General features: G+C 47.0%; 1 protein-coding gene across 1 annotated transcript in view; it reads right to left on the reverse strand.

Moving 5' to 3' along the window:
- DAB2IP (DAB2 interacting protein) overlaps nucleotides 1–9,742 on the reverse strand; it is a 122,806-nt gene extending 113,064 nt beyond the window's left edge. The window contains 1 exon segment of the mRNA XM_079324492.1: nucleotides 9,358–9,742. Coding sequence (XP_079180618.1) covers nucleotides 9,358–9,475 — 118 coding nt within the window. The 5' untranslated portion in view covers nucleotides 9,476–9,742.
- Nucleotides 9,743–19,804: the final 10,062 nt, after the last annotated feature.

A 19,804-nucleotide genomic window follows, 5' to 3' on the forward strand; every position in this document is an offset into this window, starting at 1 on the left:
CCAGTAAGAGAACTCTCCTCCCAGCAGCTGCCACGGCGCTTTTTGATGTGTGACTCCTCTCTCGGCTTTCTGCGGGCTCTGCGGGTGCCACAGCCCCTTCTCTCCGGGAAGCTCGGGCGGGATGTGCATCCCCCAAGCCCGGAGAAGCGGCCGTGCCCTCCGCAGCCGCGGCATGTGTGTGACAGCCGCGATCCCGGTGTCTCACTAGATGGAGCTGGAGGCCCTTGGCTGGCCGAGCGCTCCCAGCCCCGAGGCAGCTGCAGCGCTGGGAATCCTCCAGCTGTGCTTTCCCTGCTGGGTCACTCGATGGTCAGCGGAGTTAAGAGCACTTTCTCTGCACTTTCCCTGCACTTTCCTTGCTGTGGAGCCATCCCAGCACGGCCAGGCACTCTGACAGATACCCAGGGCAAGTCATGCCCCCCAGAAATCCAGAGGAAACACATCTTTTACCTGAGGAGAAAGATTAAATGTATTTGTCAAGGAAAAATCCGTCTCCAAGGGTAAAAAGGATAAAGAAGAGAATAGCACTAATGGGAAAGAAAGCTGAGGTAATTCTCAGTGTGAGGGGTCTGAGAATACAGCAACTTCTGAGGGCTACAAGCCTGGAGACCAGTTCAGATCCACGTGCACAAGGCACAACTGCAGGTTCCCAGGTGCCAGGGACAGAATATAAGGCATCCAGAAAATGACCCTCCCTCTCTAAAGATAAACAGTAAATCATGCTGATTGAGCAGCCTGTAGGACAAACTCCATTTTACTGTCTGGTATTTTTTAACTAGATATGTGTATATATATTTGGTATTTTTATTCTTTCTTTATTAGTCTCTGAAATAAAATATGTATGATATTTATCTTCCTCTGCTATGATATCCACAGAACAAATTCCTCCTCTGCTAACGGCATATCATTAGGAGCCTTTTCTCCAGGGCGAAATTGAAATCAAGCTCAGACTTAAAAAATACATCAGAAAAAGCTGAAATTCTATCCTGGTTGGGGGCCAGATCGTGGCGACTGCCAATAGCCTGGTTAAAGTGGGAAGGATGATAAAGTGAAGTGGAACATCAGCTTCCTCCCATGTGATGATAAAGACAAGCAACACGGAGTGTGGAGAACAAGGAGTCAGCTCTGGGGAGATTTAAATTAGGCTCATCCATCATGCTGAACCTTCCTGCAAAGATTCTGCTCTGTCACCAGGCAGCACTTTATCCACAGAGGCAATCTGAGGGCAAGGAGAAGCTTCCATCCTCCCTGTCCCTGTCACTGCAGGTGTCACCTGGACACCCCAGCCAGGGTTGTCCCCTGCCAGGGGGGTTGGTTGGGGCTTTTCCCCACAGCTGACCCAGACAGCTGAGCTGAGCAGGCCACAGCAGCTCCCTGCTCGTGAAACACCCTCAGGAGAAATGAAAACTTCACTCAGTTAATTCCCAGGCCATTTTTCCAGCCGTGTATGGTGGCTGTTGGAACAGGTCTGTACTGGTGAAATGCAAATTAAATAAATAAATACTTAATTTATAAGCATGATTCATCAGAGGTTTCATCTTCTACAGCAAAGAAACAGATGTTCTATTGATGGCACTTCATTAGAGAGATAAATGGGGTCACACACGTATCTCTGTTCACATCCATCTGCATAATAGACCAAACATTAAGATTTGAATTTCACATGGTGTCTGTGGCTCTCAGAGCAGCTCAGAGTCTCAGTGCCCAGAGCCAGCTCACCCACCTGAGATTGCCAAAGCCAAGGAACCTTAACTCTGCTCAGGAAAGCAGCAGGCTGGCATTTAACACTGGATGTTTAGGAAACAGTTTCACTGGAAGCACAGAAGAATACTGGACTTAAGTAATGGATGGCTGTGATTTTTGGTACCCACCAAAATACAGGAATCATCTCAAAGCAGAAATGACAGCAAAGTGTGGAACCACTGTTCTTCCTCCTGTTCAAGTCAGGGAGGGTTAGGGACAGCTGAGAGGGATTTTCTGCTTTCCCAAATGTGAATGCAGAGGCCTTAGAGTTCAGAAACAAGTCTGCTGCACTTCAATATGCATTAATAGATGAAAATGAGTGTTCTTTTTCCCACAGATGCTGTGCCTTTGCTGTGTGTGGATGTGTGTGTGCACAGGCAGCTGTGGCAGGCACAGCAGCTCTGCACACCTGGGCAATGCACCCCGTGCCCAAACCACTGCAGAGAATCCATCCCTGCTCACTGCTGTTCCCCATCCATCTCTCCTCTGCCTGCTCAGACTCTCTTAGCAATTGTTTCACTATTAGAAATTGTGGAATGTAAATCCTAATTTATTGTGACTGATCCTTTTATTTCCTCTGGGGGTGGGTGGGTATTTCTGCTCCTCTCCCACAAACCTGCTCTGCAAACACTTGCAGGTGGCAGCTGCACACACTCTCTGCAGTTTTCAAGCAAACAACACCAGTGCCAAGGAGAGACAAGAAACATTAAAAACCAGTCGTGCTTTAACTTCCCAACCTATTTTTGAAACAGGAGGGAGCAAGAGGATGTTCTTACCTACACCAACACTGAAATTTGCATTTTCCATCCTGAAAAATATGCCAGATCTGTGTTGGAATTTCTCCCTCCACTACTGCCCTGCAGTCACTCTGAGGAGCAAATGGGCACTTGAACAGCAACACTGCAACCCTGCAGAACAATTCAGCAATTTAGTGACCAACACTCACCCTCCTGGGGAGGTTAATGCACCCCACTCCACTCTCTGAAATTTCGTGTTGGTGTTCACCCAAATTGTAGCTGATCCTAGAAGCAGTTATGTAAATGAACACCAAATGTTCTCACTTCAAACACACCAGCCCCATCAAAATGTGTTCTTGTCTAAGGGTATAAAGGTAATAATTGGTAACCTTTGACTGCTAAAAATGTACAGGGAAAATATCTTTCATTTAAAACTTGCTCGTTTGGTTACCATGGACACTGCTTAATCATGAAGGATGACTATTACTTGTTCCTATAGAAACCAAGAAGCTTAAGAAGCATCCTGTAATTTAACTCCAGATGCCAAATTTTGCACCAGTCCACCTATTACCACATTTGGGCACTTCAGAACAAGCCCAGGCTTGATCTCTGACTCTAAAAGAAATTCAGTGATGCAGAAATGCTGTAAGAAACCAAAAATATGAGCACATAAGGTACAAAAGAAACTTGCACTTCACATAAATTGGTTTCTTCAAAAGGAAATATTGAGTGCTCAGCATCTGAGGATTCCTCTTTCAGTGCAAATGTTAATGAAACAAAACTTGGGCCATCTTTGCTCTCTTGTCAGTGTTCTTCAAGTCCATACAATTGCAGGGCATGTTTTTCCTCCAGTTGAATGCTTCAGTGCTCAACTTAAGATGAACTTCTGGAGCAGAGTGAGAGCCTGGGATTCCTAATGAGCCTCTGGGAGCTGCTCGTGGTCCCAGCCTGCTCTCCAAACCAGACCTACAATAAAAACATGCCCCTTGTGCAAGGATAAAAAACAATGGACAGCACAAACCTGCAAAATTCATGTGTTGCTCTAACCAGCCTTTTAGAGTTTATGCTTATTAGTAAAACCACAACACTTGTCTGGCATTGCTCATCACCTCCAAAGCTTTACCTTCAGCACCAAAGAAACATTACTCAGAATCTCTCTCTTGTGTAGGTCTGGGGAAAAAAAGCTTTCAGAAATTATCTGACACTGCTCCTTGACCCTCACTGGCTCCAGATGGGGAATGGATTCACAGTTCTCAAAAAGGCATCCATCTTTCCATTCTCTGATTCCCAAAGGAGACTGAGGGAACTCAGTGTAAAAACCTGACCCTGGGGCTGCACAAACCAGTGACAGGAGTCAGGGGCTCTGGGGCTAGTGCATCTTTTTTCACAAGCATACACACAAACAATTAGTGTCTGACTAAAATATTCTCTGGGGTGCAAAGGAAAGCAAAGCACCCTCAGTAGTGTCTGAGCTGAAAAAAGCAAAACTGATAAAGCCCAAATGAGAATGTTCCCTGACCCAGCTCGTTCCCATCTCTATTGAGAGCAGAGTGAATTAAAGGATTAGAGAGTGCCTTCAGTGCAATAACTTAGGGGATTAGTGGCACACTAGAAGACCTTCAAGGGAAATACAGGTTTAAAAGCTTTAAAAGGCAGCTCTGTGTCTAAATTGTTTGGACTGCCACAGCTGTAAGGAGACAAACTTACTCTAATACATGAGTGATCATGAAAAGTCTGCTGAAACCCCTTGAAGCATGTTTTTGGAAGCAATTCTAGTTTGGACTCAGACCAGGGTTTTTAACCTCTTTCTCATTTAGTACCTATGGCTTGTAGATAAAAACTCATCCTGCATTACTCGAGAGCAAATCTGCTACTTAATTCCTCTCAGAGCAGTCAGCCCCTCTCAGGAGCACTGCCAGGGGAAAAGGAGGGGACTACCAGAGGAGAGGGCTGGGAACAGAGATAAAGCAAAAGATGAGCAAAAAGTGACAGTGCTCCTCAGAGATTCCCACTGGGGTTTCCCAGAGGAACTTTTACAACTTGATTCATTTTTGATCTCGTAGAATTTCTCCCGGAGAACACTCAGTGAGTGTGAATGTTCCTGAATTTCTGACGTGTCTGGAGGAGGTGGGGCAGGTCAGGGTTGGCTGTAGGAGCAAAGGGAGTTGAGGCACTGCTGCCTGCAATAAATTCACTCTAAATTTTTGCTTATTAAAGGGATTCTGAGATTTAAGCATTGTTTAGTATCAAAACAGTTCCAGAATTTCTCCATCACGCACCACTTCCCAAGTCATTAAATTTCGTCTCGATTTTTACTAGACAATGAAGCATTGAACAAACACAGCAAAGTCTCAGCTGGAGCACTGGTGCTAAAAATAGCACAGCTGCCAGTGAATATTTCCTATAAACAGCACAGCTTTAAACATTTTGCATATCTTTTCTATGGGCATCTGTCAGCCATGCTGTTAAAATTTCAATGAAAGACTGCAAGACTTCTGTGGTGAAACAGAAAATGCCACAAAAGAGACTTGAAAAACAAAGCAATGATCATTAAAAAGTGCAAAGCAGGAAGGTCTCCTTTTCCTGGCATTTAAAAGACACCACCCTTGGAAAAAAAAAACAACCAAGCCTATTGCTAATATTTATTACTGGGCTCCTCACTTGCCTGCTCCCAGCCCTTAAATGAAAAACAAAATCCTGCAGAGGTGGAAAGGGAGAAATTAGATGTGGCATTTCTTGTCCAACATCACATTTTGTTAATGTGCTGCAGAACACATTTTCAGCCAGGAAAGATTAGTGAGAGGTGAGTGAATTTCAGTTGGCTTTAAATATAACAAAACCTCCTTAGTTGTTATGTCACTCTGGGACATGCTGGGACAATTTCCAGGCACTCTTTCCCTTGTCCCAAGTGAGTGCCTGAACCTCCAAGGTATTGATTATTTGGGTATAAGATCTCTCATTTATCACTTGAAAGGTTTTGATTTCATCAAACAGAGAGAGAAAGACTAAATTCCAGCTGTTTTCAACAGATGTGTATCTGAATAGCCTGTGCTGAGAAAAAAACCCAGCCTGACCTTGGCCTCCCAGCTCAGTGTTTGGTGCACTGAAATTCTGGGTTTTGCTGAAGATCAGTCAGTTTTCTCTTCACAGCAGCCATCAAAGGAAAGGAAGAAGAAAGCCTGTTTAATAAAAATCCTTTTCATAAAACACCTTGAAAAGCATCTGTGATAAACAGAACACAGAGCAAGACATTTCTGTCCGAGGCTGACACAGGCAGAAGGATCAGGAATGTTAAACCTTCAAGATCAGGAACTCCAGTGTTCTCAGATTCTCAGGGCTTTGATGCCAACTGATTGCCTGCAGAGCTTTACACAAGAAAGCCCCAAAGCCAAAGCTGCATTTGGCTCAGAGATGGACTGTGAATGGAGCACTGTGAGTGGTTTCTATCAGCAAAGGGAATTTTCAGAACACAGAAAGCCACGGACCCAAGTGCAGCCACAAGCAGGTGCTGCTGTCACTGAAAATTCCCCTTCTCCCCTTTCTTCCCTACCTCTCCCAAGTACCTTCCACATCATCAGATGTGTCACCTGGGAGTAATTATAATTATTGCCATGATTCCTCCTGCAGTCCCTCACATCTCTGAGCTGAACAGATGGTCCAGGAGTTCTGCAGGTCGTTTTTTTATCCAACTAATGTTTACCTGCAGCGTGTCCTGACTCTCTGGAGAGCAGAGCCAGGGGTTTCAGGCCCTGTCCTCACTCCAGCAGAGATTACCAGAGCAGTGCAGCCTGTCAGCTTTACCCACTCCCAAACAGCCACAGTTTCAGTGTGCTGGGGGATCCCAGGAGCCTCCTCAGAGCAGCTTTGCCTCCTCACCAGTGTCACTGCTCAGATATTGCAGCCTGGGCCTCCCAAAGGGGCAGAGGACAAACACACTGAAATGTGATGAATGTGTTAAAGGCACCAGGGCTGACCAGAGAGCTCCAGAGCAGAGGATGCCACCACATGAACCATTGTCACTGCCAATAGCTCCAAGTCCTGGACATTTTTCCACACACTGCAGCAGATTGGCTCCATCTGGAGACCCAACACAAAGCTCTCCCCTCCTTCCCTCAGATCCTTCTCAGAAAATGCAAACTCTGCTCACTTTGCCCAGCTGAAAGCACCATAGCAGCTCCTTCCTGAGGGAGTGGCTCTCTCTGTACCTCAGGAAGCAAAATCCATTTCCCAGACTGGGTGTCAGCCCTCGCAGAGCTGTGCAAGCTGTAACCCCAGCCTGACTTTTCCTGCTGTTCCTAGGCAGGATGGGCTCTGTCCCTCAACCCCACCAAGGGCTGGCAGCAGCAGCAGTGTCAGGAGGGCAGCTGTGGGTGGGTGGCATTGCCACTGGGGGCACAGTGGGCTGTGGCAGGAGATAAATACATTTTCAAACACAACCCCTGTGTGTTCAGAGCCTGGTGGATATAAAGAGAAGGGGCTGGAAGGGAGCTCTGGCTCCCAGCAAAGCAGCACCTCAGACTCCTGGGAGCTCCAGCCTCAGCTCCAGCAGCAGGTATTCATCATCCAGGATGGATGGAACACAGGGAATGGTCCCACATGGGGACAGGCTCCTGTGCCAGCAGAGATCTCCTCCTCCCTGGTAAAGGTGCAAGGATTGCCCAACCCCAGCAGGTTCCCTGTACAAAAGCATCTGCTGAAGTGACATCCCTTGGAAAAGAGCAACTTCCAGGTATCCCTGCTCCTCCAGCAGAGCCATGGGCTCACCTGAGCCCAGTGGGGACCTTGGCAAAGGGTCCAGAGACTGCAGAGTGCAGAAAGTGCCAAGAGCATGTCTGGGAAACACACACATGGCAAAACAGGCATTGCCAATTCCTGTGAAGTAACTCCAATGAATTTATGGCAACCTCCCACTAAGGATTGCTGATCTCTGAGAATCCCAGCCAGAGGAGCAAACCCCACTGCAGATCAGCCTTTGAGGGGGGGCCCTCTGCTCCCTCCTTCCTCCAGACTTGCAGGGTTTGAATTCAGCATTACATCACCCCCAAAATCTACAACCTCCTTCTGATTTCTGCGTTTTCCACAGCCCACAGACCCTACAGTTCATCTGTCTTCCAGTGGGAACAAAACTGTTAAGGAAAGTATTCCTGCTGCATGATTCCAGCACTTCCATCACCCTGCCCAGCCTGGAGCAAGCCCCTTCTGACCTGCTGTGTGACACCACCACTGCACAACAACAAACAGATCAAAAATAAAGAGAAAACTCTCATCCAGCTTTGCAAATCCTTTTCAGATTTACAGATAAGAGGAGCTCAGCTGGTGCTGAGAGGCAGAGATTCCAGAAAGAACACAAAATACTCCAGGAGAGATCAACAGCAACAAGATTTCAGCTGGTTCAAATCCAATTTCTTACAAACTTTCGGGCTGATTCCCATTTCCATCAAATCTGCCTATACATTCCTCGTGTTCCTGACAAATGATGCCATTAAGTTCACATTGGGTTACCTAAACCTAACTAAACACATTTAGTTTGTCACAGTAACTGAAATGACAGTAAAATATTTTGGTTTTACACTGCACACAAATAAAGAGGGAAAGGGAACTGGGACATGTTTGAGAGTTTACAAACACTCCTTGCTGACAGGCAAAACAACAAAAAAAAATCATGCAAAGAAAACCACTGTCTGCTTAAAGGAAAAGCTGAAGCTCAGGGACTGATTTAGCTTCCTATTGTTTTCTCAGCAATGATTCAAAATCCTTCAAATTGCCCTGAGTGCCAGGAAAAGAGGAAGGAGGACATTGCACTGAGCTAAATCTTGCAGAGCTAGAGTCAAGTGGAAAATCTGCTTTGTAAATCAGAATTAACTGCAGTGAGACAAGTCCAAGCCTGGATTTGCACAGACACCTGATGTAAAGTTGCAGTCGTGCTTTTTATTCACACAATAACAAGAAAATTATTTTCAGTTAAAGGCTTTGATTAGGCTCACAGCATGATAAGTACACCAGGACTGCCAGACTGGAGAGCAAACACAACCCTCTCCCCTCCTTTCTGAAAAAGTTCAATAGGGAAACACTCACATACTCCCACTTTTTGGCTGCTTTAACGACAGGGAAAAGAACCAACAGTTATTTCACGGTAGAAGAGAAAGGCAGAATAGCTTGTTTTAAAAATGCAACTGGGTCACTTGCTGCCTCCAGAAGGAATGGGCTACAGAAACATCCCTCAGTGGAGCTCCCTCCTGCTGATGAGGACAAATAGGCCTTTTAGAGCAGGATTTTTAAAAGTGCAAAGTGATTTGGGGCTTCAAGTCGCACAGGTTTCTGCAATGCCTCGGGAGCACAGACTTTAGGCTCTTTGGAAAAACCTACCCCTAAACTGTTTTCAGCTTTGTCATCTCAACCCCCTGGTGACACTCGGCTCACGAAGAACAAGAAGTTGCAGCAACAGATCTCTGCAGAGAGACACCATCTCCTAAGCACGGCTTTCCAAGCACCAATGGGGCCTCCACAGAGCTCGGAGCAGTTCCCATAATGACAAGAAAGCTGTGGGTTAGCAGGGAGCCGGGTTAGTGCACACACGGGGAGGTTCCACAGGCACGCCTGGCCCGAGCCCCTCGCACACTGACCTTGTGCAGAGCCCGGCCCGGCTCCTGGCCCGCCTCATCCTCATCCTCATCCTCATCCTCATCCTCATCCTCATCCTCATCCTCATCCTCATCCTCATCCTCATCCTCACCCTCACCCTCATCCTCACCCTCACCCTCACCCTCATCCTCATCCTCATCCTCACCCTCATCCTCATCCTCCTCCTCATCCTCACCCTCCTCCTCACCTACCTACGGCGCGGGCTGTGCGCGGCAAGGAAAGAGCTCGCAATTACCCCTGCTCAGCCTGCTCCGGCTGCGGGATCGGCTGCGCTGTCTCTGAAGTCGTGACCTCCGGAGCAGTCGGTAGTAGTAGGACGGTCTCCCAGAACTTTTCCTGCTGTTCATGGACATTTTTGGATCTATTTTACACACACAGACACATGCAGGCACAGGTTCGCTCTCCCCTCTGGCTCTGGAGCGGAGCAGTCCCAGCGTTTTAATGAACTGGAGGGTGGTTCTTTGGAGTGGAAAGGGAGAGGGGGGAAGAGGAACTCTTCACTTGACACATTTAAAAAGAAAAACAACAAGAAGAAAACATAAAAGAGAGAGAGAGAGAGGGAAAAAAAAAGCAGGCGGCACCGGAGTGCATGTCTCATCTGAGGGAGGACTCTCAGCGAGCAAGATAAACTGTGCTAACAACTCCTGCCCCCAAAAAGATAAGGCTGCTGGAGTAGGAATAGGAAGCCGGAGCTGGCCTGGGCTCCTGAAACGTGAAGCATAGGCTGGAAGAAATCCTGGACTGGATCCTGTCCGGCAGCAGCAGCATCTGATCAAAGTGTCCTGGAAGGATTCCCGGCTCCGCTCTGCCCTGCCCCGGCAGCAGCCCCGAGCAGCCGCGCATCGCTGCGGCTCCGCTGCTGCAGGACCGCGCAGAGGCTGCCATGGGAAGGGGATAATCATTTCCTGGCCATGGGACACATGTTAATAATCATCATGGAGCAAAAGCCCCGGAAAATAAAGTGAAATTTGAGAGGGGAAAACTTTAATTAGAAGTTGAATGAACAGAGCTCCAGACTCCCCTGGAGGCCCATTTCCTTTCAACATTCAAACTGAGTTATAGCACATCCCACAAATTAGAGAAAGGGCCTATTTACCATTTGGGTCCTGATGGCAGCGAAGATTCTGCCTCCGGCTCATATTGCTCCATAAAATTACATTTCTATGGGCAGAATTAACACTTTAAGCCATGGAAGAAAATAAAACAATAGATATAATAAACAGATAAAAAAATTCACTCCATTCTAAAAGGTCAGAAGTGAATTGTCCAGAATCCCGCACCTAAGCTCCTTCCCTTGCTGGCACAAAAATGATTCTGAAGGAGGAAGGGAGACAGAAAATTTCAGAGACCCAGAATAGTGGCCAAGAACTTAACTGTGGCTGCTGCTTCTCCCAGGCTGGCAGGTAACAGAGAAACCTCATCTGAGTGGGATGAGCTGCAAAACAACATCTGCACAATAACTCTGTGTTGTGTCCTCTGCTTGTCATTTTTCCCAGACTTCTGTGCAAATTTATCTTTGTGGTGTCTCATGACCAGACACGGGCTTGGCTGTGGATGAGCCCCGTTCCCGTCAGCAGGAGCTTCAGCAGGAGCTGGAAAACTTCCCTGGATTATCCTGTTGTACCTCCAGTAACAAGAGGCAGAAATTCTTCCAATTCAGCAACCTCGTGGGACAGTCCCTTCCCCAGCACCAAGCATCCTCCCTGATTTTAGTATTTCACACATTTCCACGGTCATGGAAAACATCAGAACACTACACAAGCCGCGTTTTCCTAGTAAAGCCACACTGTGTCAGCTGAAAAAGGCCCTTCCAGGGAAAAACCCCCTCTTCCCTGCAGTCCATGCCTGGTTTTGGGGCCACACGTGAGGAATTCAGTGCAGCTTTCAGGCAGCGCAGGAATGAGAGCTGGGAGGGCAGCGACAAGTTCAGGTCAAGGAGGCAGATCCCAGCTGGACAGCGGGGGCTCCTGGCCCGGGGGGATGCGGTCCCGGGACACCCCTCTGCGCTCCCGACCCGGGGGGATGCGGCCCCGGGACACCCCCTGCGCTCCCGACCCGGGGGGATGCGGCCCCGGGACACCCCCTGCGCTCCCGACCCGGGGGGATGCGGCCCCGGGACACCCCCTGCGCTCCCGACCCGGGGGGATGCGCTCCCATCCCGGGGGGATGCGGCCCCGGGACACCCCCTGTGCTCCCGGCCCGCAGCACAGCCCGGCACCAAGGAAAAACCTTCACTCACTGCACATCTGCTCTCTTCTTCTTAGCCAGAACAATCTCCTTTTACATATTTGAGTACATAAAAAAAATAAAAATGCAGGGGCAACTCTGCTTTCCAGATGAGCAGACTCATCCTGTGCAGCTGATTCAATTCCCAAATGGAGCTGAGAGCATCCAGAACACAGTGATGGGAAAGGCTGAAACTACTGAGGTTTGGTTAAAGATTTGCTGCAGACAAGAACCCAAATATTCAGTATCTCTCTGCAATTTTGTGTCTTAATAACTGGGATGAAAGCTCTGAAGAGAGTCTTTTACAATTATGCTTTTATCACTAGAGATGTCTTTAGAACGGCCTATCCAATTTACTTTTGTCATTCCCAATAGCAAATGGGATGGAAATGAAAGTTTAAACAAAACCATTTTAAAAGCTCACCCGAATTTAGATGATCTGAAAGAGGAATGTTTGGTTTTGTTTAACTGGAGCCAGGTGACTCACGCTCAGAGCTCTGGGGATCTCCTCAGGCTCTGAGGGAATGGGAGGTGGGAACGCTCCATATTTTTATTTTTAATCAGCCTAGTACCTTAAGAAACACTCATACAGGTGACCATGAAGCAGGAAAAGTTAATGAGGGATTATAAACTATATGACCAGAGAAATCAGCCCTACATAAAAGCATAAATCAATGGTGGGGAGTTGTGCTCCAATTTCACCAGCTTGGCTCTGTCTCTCTCACTTAACAACATTTTTGAAGGATTTAACTACAGATGCTACAGAGCAGCAGGCAGGAAAGTGAACATCCCACCTGGAGGGAGTGTGACTGGGCAGGACTTTTCCAACTAATCCAACACTGCTCTGTTTTCTTCTTTCTTTACTACTTTTTTTCTCTTTTTGAAAGCCGCACCCTGACACAAATGCTCTGTGTACAGCAGAATCTCCACTCACAGATGTGGGATTAGGAACTGCTCCTGAGAAAAGCTGACAGCATTAAATCTCTAAAATAACACATCCCAGTCTGGCTGCTCCCTGCAAAAGGCAGCTGGGTGAGCTCAGTCATGGAGCTGTGCTGGATCTTTCAGGAAGAAGAGCAATTGGAAATAAATGTAGCAGTGATTTTTGGGGTGTTAACTCCTCCTCTCCAGCACTGAACACAAAACTAACCCGTGGAATTAAATATAATTAAATTAAATTAAATTAAATTAAATTAAATTAAATACATGCCAAACTGTGGTAAAATACCCAGTCTGAGGCAGTGCTGGGCTTCAGCAGAGAACTCAGCACCCACAGCTGACCTGGGTGTCACCCACTGCTGCCACCCTGCCCCTAAACCTTCCTAAACCCAGATGCTCAGAATTTATGGCAAGGAACTTGAATTCCTTATTTTGAAGGTGAAAGTTCCTGTGCTCTGTCAGTGGGGTCCAGTCAGCCCCAAACCCCTGATCTGGACAGGCCTGAGGATGCCCTGACTTGCTCACCACAGAATTCATGGCTCTGAATCCAGGCTGCCTCTGAGACAGCAGCTTCAGGGATTTCATTTCAGTTTCCAGATTTCTTTCTTTAAGAAGTGAAGTTTTCGAAGTTTAAACTTAACAAATAACAACCCCCTCCGAAACTTTAACCAACCAAACAAGAATTTTTGGCTGAGGCAGCAGAGAGGAGTGGTGGCTATCAGCTTAAAAAAATTCTAATTTGCATTAGACCAATGAACTGCAGACAGACCATTAACAAATTGAATAAAAATCAGACTGCAATCCCGATTTCCCTGTCACATGCAACCCCTCTGTGCCTGAAGAAAGATCATGTTCCTCCTAAAGTCCCAGAAAAGGAGGAAGGGAAAATCTGTACAAAATATCTCTTTTACAACCCAAGAGAAACAGAGTTTCTGTCGGTGCTCCCGGACACTCTCAGTGTGTGCCCGCCCGAATCCGCTCACGAGTCCGTGGCAGACTTATCACTCCGAGCCTGGAACATTTCCAGGTTTTTTTGCCTCCAGGCTCCCAGAGATGCATCAGCTCAGGAGCAGAGCAGGGAGGAAGGGAATTTCCTTTGTGTGAGGATAACTTCACTTTCAATTCAGCTGTACCCACACCAAAATCTTCAGTGAGTTACCTGTTTGAAGACCTATAAAGATCAAAATGAGAATGAGCATTTACTTTAAATTCAGGCAGAGAATTCACTAGTCTCCATTGATTGAATGGTGTGATAGCTACCACAACGCCATGGATTGCTCTCGCTGTGTGCGTGGGGATGAAATGCAGAGGGAAATGAAGAGCAGCGGCCCGGAGCCGCTGGCTGCGGGCACCAGGCGCTGCGGGAGCGGGGCAGAGCAGCAGAGCCAGAGCACATCAGCGAGATGGGGAAACCGAAACACAGCAGCGCACTTGCTCTGCTGACACACAGCACCCCGCTCGGGTACGTTGGTTTATGACCTGACTGGGAATGATGGCAATAAAATTAACAAAGTCAAAATCCATCTAAAGACTTGTGTAAATTTCCACAGATCTGACGGAGCAATTAAATGTTGCTTAAATTGTGGAGTTCGATGCAAATGGAAGAAGAAACTTCTACCAGAATCAAACATCCTGTGTCTCAGAGCCGACTGCTCCTTTCACTGGAGGAAAAACCCACTGTACGGCAAAAATTCCAAACCAAAAAGAAAAATCTTGTACAAATTCCTAAATCAAACAAAGCCCCTCAGTTGTAACTGGGAGCTGCACAACATTTCCCAGCACTGTGTGTCTTCCACGCCGAGCTGCTGGCAGGAAATATTTGTTTAAGCAGCACTGTTCTTTGCAAATATCCCTCATTACTAAAATAAAATGTTAGCAGTGATTCATTGAGTGATTAACAGAGTAACTTCAGCTCTGGGTTTCCCAGGATCCCCCATTTCCTTCCCCAAGACAAAACTGGAGCAGTTCTCTGCCATGATCCTGGAGAGGCTCAAAAGGGACCCCAAAATCTCACCTGGTCCAACCTTCAGTGGGAGGGGAGCCCAGATGATGATCTTTACCTTCCTATCTGCACATTTAAATAAACAAAACCCACACCACCTCTAGGTTAGGAATCTCCTTATTAGATGTAATAACAAATTACTGTAATAAACTATAAAATCTGCATTGACCTTAACTAAAATACTAAGATAACAAAATAAATTAACTCCTAAAAATATTTTTACTTTGTATTTCAGCAGTCAACTTGCTGTCGTGTTGCTGTAGGGAAGGAGTTGATAAAAGTCTGGCATCACTGCCTTTCTGTGCCAGATTTATGGGTTATTATTAGCAGAAGGCTCAGCTATTTATCCTGAGTTCTGTTACAGTGGCTTTCCAATGTGGTGTGCTAAAAGGTCAGGGAAAAAACCATGAACCTTTCAGGAAGCTCCTGCAGGGCATCACTCTCCTTGCTGTGTGGAACTCAGTGTGTTCTCCCTGAGGGGGACAAGAGAAGAGAAGGTTTTTCAGGTGCTGCAGAGCCCAGGAACTCTCCCAGCCCCAGGAGTGCCCTGGGCTCCAGGGAACAGCCTGGGACCCTCCCGAGGCCATCTGGGCACCCGAGGCTCCCCCTCTGCAAAAATCAGCTCTTGGGGTGCTCAATCTCATCCACTGACAGCAGCATCTCTGCTGGCAAGTGAAATGAAAGATTAACTTGATTACACATTATTTCCTGATTAATTAATAGATTAGGCACTTCCAATTCATGTTTAAATGCCTGATAATGATCTCACGCTCATATAACAAATCACTGATTTATATACACACAATCTAAACTTCATTTTTCATGTGACAGATTATTTTCTTCCTTTCCTTGCCACATAATTTGCAAACTCCACTGCAAATATAGTTGCTCGTTTCACTTGCTTTTTGGCATCAGATGACTCATCCAAGGAATGTTTTGGCAGAATGATCTTTAGCCATCTTCCTTATCAGGCTGACATGACAGAGCAACACAGAAAACACCCTCTGTTTTAAAAGAATTCCCTGTTAACAAGTTGAAAAATGAAAATGCAGCTATTGTTTTTAAAGAGGGCTTTACAAAAGCAACTGGAAATCCTGCAATCAGTTTTTAAATACCATTGTGAGGGTGGTTTATTGAAATTTACGTTTTTCCTTCTGGCACAACAACACAGGGCTGCCCTGAGAGATGTTTTTGTCCCGAGTGCTGATAGCAAAATGTGGAGAGCCTCCTTTAAACAACAGAAATATGAAAAGCACTCCAGGAGCAAAGCAAGGCTGGGATGTTTGGAAGTGGCTGAGCTCTCTTGAGCCAGAACCCAGCACTGGGAATTCTCACCCTGCTGGGTCCTCCCCAGCCCTGAGCAGGGAACTGGGTGATGATCTGAGAAAGGACACCCCAAATAAAAAATAATAGAAAATATCTAGCAGGGCACACAGTGCCCAGTAATGCTCCTCTATTGCAGCATCAGCTCAAATTGTTTTTTTTCTGCTTATCATTCTAGTTTTTTATACAGATCTTCCACTCACAAGTGTATGTAGTCTGTATGTTCCCATTCCACTAATACACTTGTTATATTTTTAGAGAGAAAAAGCTACTAAAAAAACCCTCTTCCTACTGAGTTTATATCCTTTATTCTTCTAATATGCTCATTTTTCCTGGATTAACAAGTCTAACTCTTTCCTTTGAGCCCCTGCAGAGGCCCAGCCAACAGCAGCTTGTCTTCACATCCTGGGACATGGATGTGGCAGCAGCCTCAGATGAGCTGCCTTGCAGGGTTTGTACAATTCATTAGTCAAAATGCCACACTGAGGCAAAGAAGGCAAAATTTGTCTGATTGGTGTTTTATCTAAGGCAGTTGGGTGGCCTCAAAGCAATTTTGGGAGGAGACACAAAGAGCAGCTTCTTATTGACACAGCTCATGCTTAGTGATGAATGGTATTGCAGGAATCATCCTCCCATGTCATTTTTTTCCACCCTAAAACAAAACTTTGCTGTTGACCCCTTTGCTGACCCTCCCAAGGAGGACATCTGAGGTGAACTCTGTGAAAAGAGAACAGCAGGCAGGGCAGAGAACTGGGGATGGGGCATCACGTGCACTGTGCAACATTCCTTGGGTTTCCATCAGGGAAGAAAATGCAAACACCTGCTGGAGTGCAGGCCTTCTAAACAAATCCTATAAAAAATGAGGAGCTCAGTGGGACTCTGATATAAAACATGACTGAGTGTGCATCCCCTAAACAATGCACAGTTCTAGATTTATTTATCTCAGAGCAGCAATGGCCCCTCCACACTGCACAGCTCCCACCAGCCCTGGCAGGATCCAGCATCACAGCTCAGACTGCACAGTCAGGCTTTGCTAATCTCGGCCTAACTCAAAACTCTACTTATCTTTTCCTTTCTAAATCATCCCCAGGACAAGACTAGAAATCTCTTTTGAAATGTAAAGGTTCTATAATAAAATTTAGAAAGCACATATGGTACAAATATCAAGCGTGAACATCTCTTCCCATCTCGTACGTTTCAAAGCCTGTGCAAACAGCACTTTTCCCTGGTTTTGATCATGCAGCCAAAATGAGTCATCTGTGAACAATTATGGCTCTGGCAGGGGCCTGACTGTTGGAGAATGAAAGGAAACACTTTATTATTGAAATGATCAGTATGCCAAGCTGAGAGGCGACTGCAGAGAATGTTAAGAGTTCTTTATGCTCCTTCAGCCAGCAGAATTGAAAGCAGAGGATGCAGCACTCCCCTCTCGGACACCTGAGAATACCTGAGCTGAGAATGGGCAATGCAAAGCACGAGGAAGTGGGAGCTGTGGAGATGAGCAAGGGAATATATGGCAGGAAAAGAAACACAACCTTCAAGCAGGAGGCCTGGCTTAAGAAAGTGTTGGTTATTCCTGGCTTAGTTCTCCCAGGGGAGTCGTGAACGTATTAAAGGAACACACAGTCAGAGGCCTCCGTGCTGAAATCTGAAACTATTAAAGGACATTTGTTGGGAGTTTGGGACTGGCTGAGTTTAACAGGCTCTTCTGAAAGGAGATGAATGGAATTCCCCTTGAGGAGAAAAAATAGCAACCAAGCAATTTAGTAGGAACAGGGATGTCCCGATGTGCAGCCTGTTCCAGCAGGGACACTGCTGTGTCTGGGTTTGCTGCCAGAAGGGACCAGGTAGGAACTCTCTGGAATACCAAGGGGAACTTGGGATCTAAGCTGCTTGCTGAGAGCTGGGCAGGGCAGGGAGCTGACCAGGATATTGGATTGATGGACTTGGCAAATGAGATGAGCAGGAGATGATTTAAAATTGGACTATGAACAAGCAGCGTATGAGAGAATAATTCCTGTCCTCTTTTCCATGAGCAGCTTGCAGAGGGAGGGGGAACAATGTGGTGATCACCACCCAGAGCCTGCAGACTATTTAAAGACCATGAGAGTTGACAGGATGACAAGGGAGACTCATGTACACAGAACTGCTAATGGAAGGTGTAGGGGGTAGATCAGGGAACAATCTGGGAAAAGCACATTTTGCACTCTGAAATTCAGGTCCAACTCCCAACAGAGAAGATGCTGGAGGAATTGGAGATCAATACTCAGACAGCAGGACCTCTCAGGTCTGAACATTAGCTGACAAATACCTCTCTGTTTCTGAAACCCTGAGGTTTGACAACCTTTGGAACAGCTTATCCCACCATCACCACAATTTGGGCAGCACAGATCCAAAACTGCCCTGGCAGGCCTGGAGCCCAGGCTGAGCTTGCAGGCTTTACATCATCTGAGGCTGCAGACTCATCATATGGGGGGATTCCTGCTGGCCAGGGGTAAAATGGAACTTCCCAGTGATGCTGAGCAGGCAGGGAATGTTTACAGGTGTGGTATTTGTCTTTGCAGGAATCAGCCTTGGAAAAGGTCAGATTCTGCCTTCCTCAGTCTCACAGAGACCAGGAACCCCACACCTACTGTGTCAGGGCAAACACCAGAGACTGCAGGTTCCTGTTACAAAGGGGATTTTGGAGGGTTCTGTTTAGCTTGTTATACAAAGGCACTTTTGCTCCTAACAGAATTCCTCAGGGCAAGGCTACAAATTTCCTCCTGATCTGCTCCAAACAAGACAGCCTGGCAAGCAGGGACACACGTGAGATGGTAAAACACTTAGCAATGCTGAAAAGAGACATCAGGAATTGGGAATTTCTCAAAATGGTCATTCATTGCAATTTCAGGAAGTAGCCCATAGTTACCTTCACACAGTAAGTGCAATCCTACATGGAAGGCGCCTTGTTTCAGTCAGGAGCAGCCTGGAATGTCATCTTGGCAGCAACTGGAGTGTTCTTTTTGTTTGGGTCATGTCACTCATAAACTTCCTTCCATAACACACTGAGCTGGGTATAAACCCACATAATACAGGCTATTGTGGAGCTTTTCCCAGCTGTGGCCAGGCTGTGCTTGGCTCACATGCACTGAACACCTCTCTGCAGTTTGGTTTGACTCTTCTGAGCTTTCCTAGGTCACAAACAAGCCCTCACAGTCCATCACTGCTTTAAATATTGCAACAGAAATGAGATTGTTTCAATTGAAACTATATAAAACCAAGACAATGTCAGAGCTCTCGGAAAAACATTTGTTACACGCACTGAGCACAGAGGAACCCGGGAGGAGGGAGGGAGCTTTTCCAGTTGAAAACGCCAGAAACGCTGTGTCAGCACGTTAAAGCCTAAAGAAAACAGCGCTGTCCTGGACACAGCCCTGCTGCAAATCCAGCTGCTCACAGGGAATTCCTTCCCAGGCAGCACCCGGGAAGTGGCGAACTGCGCTGGCTCTCAGGATCCGGCATTTCATCCTGGACTGTCCCCGGCAGGGCTGTGGCTGTGGCTGTCGTTGTCGCTGTCCCTGTCCCTGTCCCCGTCCCTGTCCCTGTCCCTGTCCCGGCCCCTGTCCCTGTCCCTGTCCCTGTCCCGGTCCCCATCCCCGTCCCCGTCCCCGTCCCCATCCCCATCCCCATCCCCGTCCCCGTCCCGTCCCGTCCCGTCCCGTTCCCGGCGGGTCGCGGCTGCGGCGGCTCCGCACGGTTCTGCTGCCGCCCGCAGGCGGGAGGGCGCCGGCTCCGCCTGCGATCGCTGCCACATCCCGGGACCGGGTGAACCGGGGATTGTTGGGTTACCGGGGTTAACTTTTAGTGAAGTTTGTTACTCTAAGCTTCATTGCTTCCAACCTTAAACACTCCAATCCTTGTGTTTTGAAAAAACTAAATACGGAATAGTGCAGGTGACCAGTCAGCTGAGGAGTGAAGTCAGCGGCAATGCAGCAGAGTTAAATGTGTATGTTTTATTTCTAGCGACACACTGAGGAGCAGCTCCTAACTCGTGCTCCTAACTCCCAGGTAAATTTGTCCAGATTCCACATACAAAGAGATCAAGTGTGATTTTGGACTTGCACTGCATTTTCTATTTTGTTCATGAAAAAGGAGTCAATTATATAAGAAGCTGATCAGTCTGAGGGCAAATTAGCCAAACTCTTACACC

Source organism: Erithacus rubecula, assembly GCF_903797595.1.
Source record: "Erithacus rubecula genome assembly, chromosome: 21".
Taxonomy (NCBI): Eukaryota; Metazoa; Chordata; class Aves; order Passeriformes; family Muscicapidae; genus Erithacus; species Erithacus rubecula.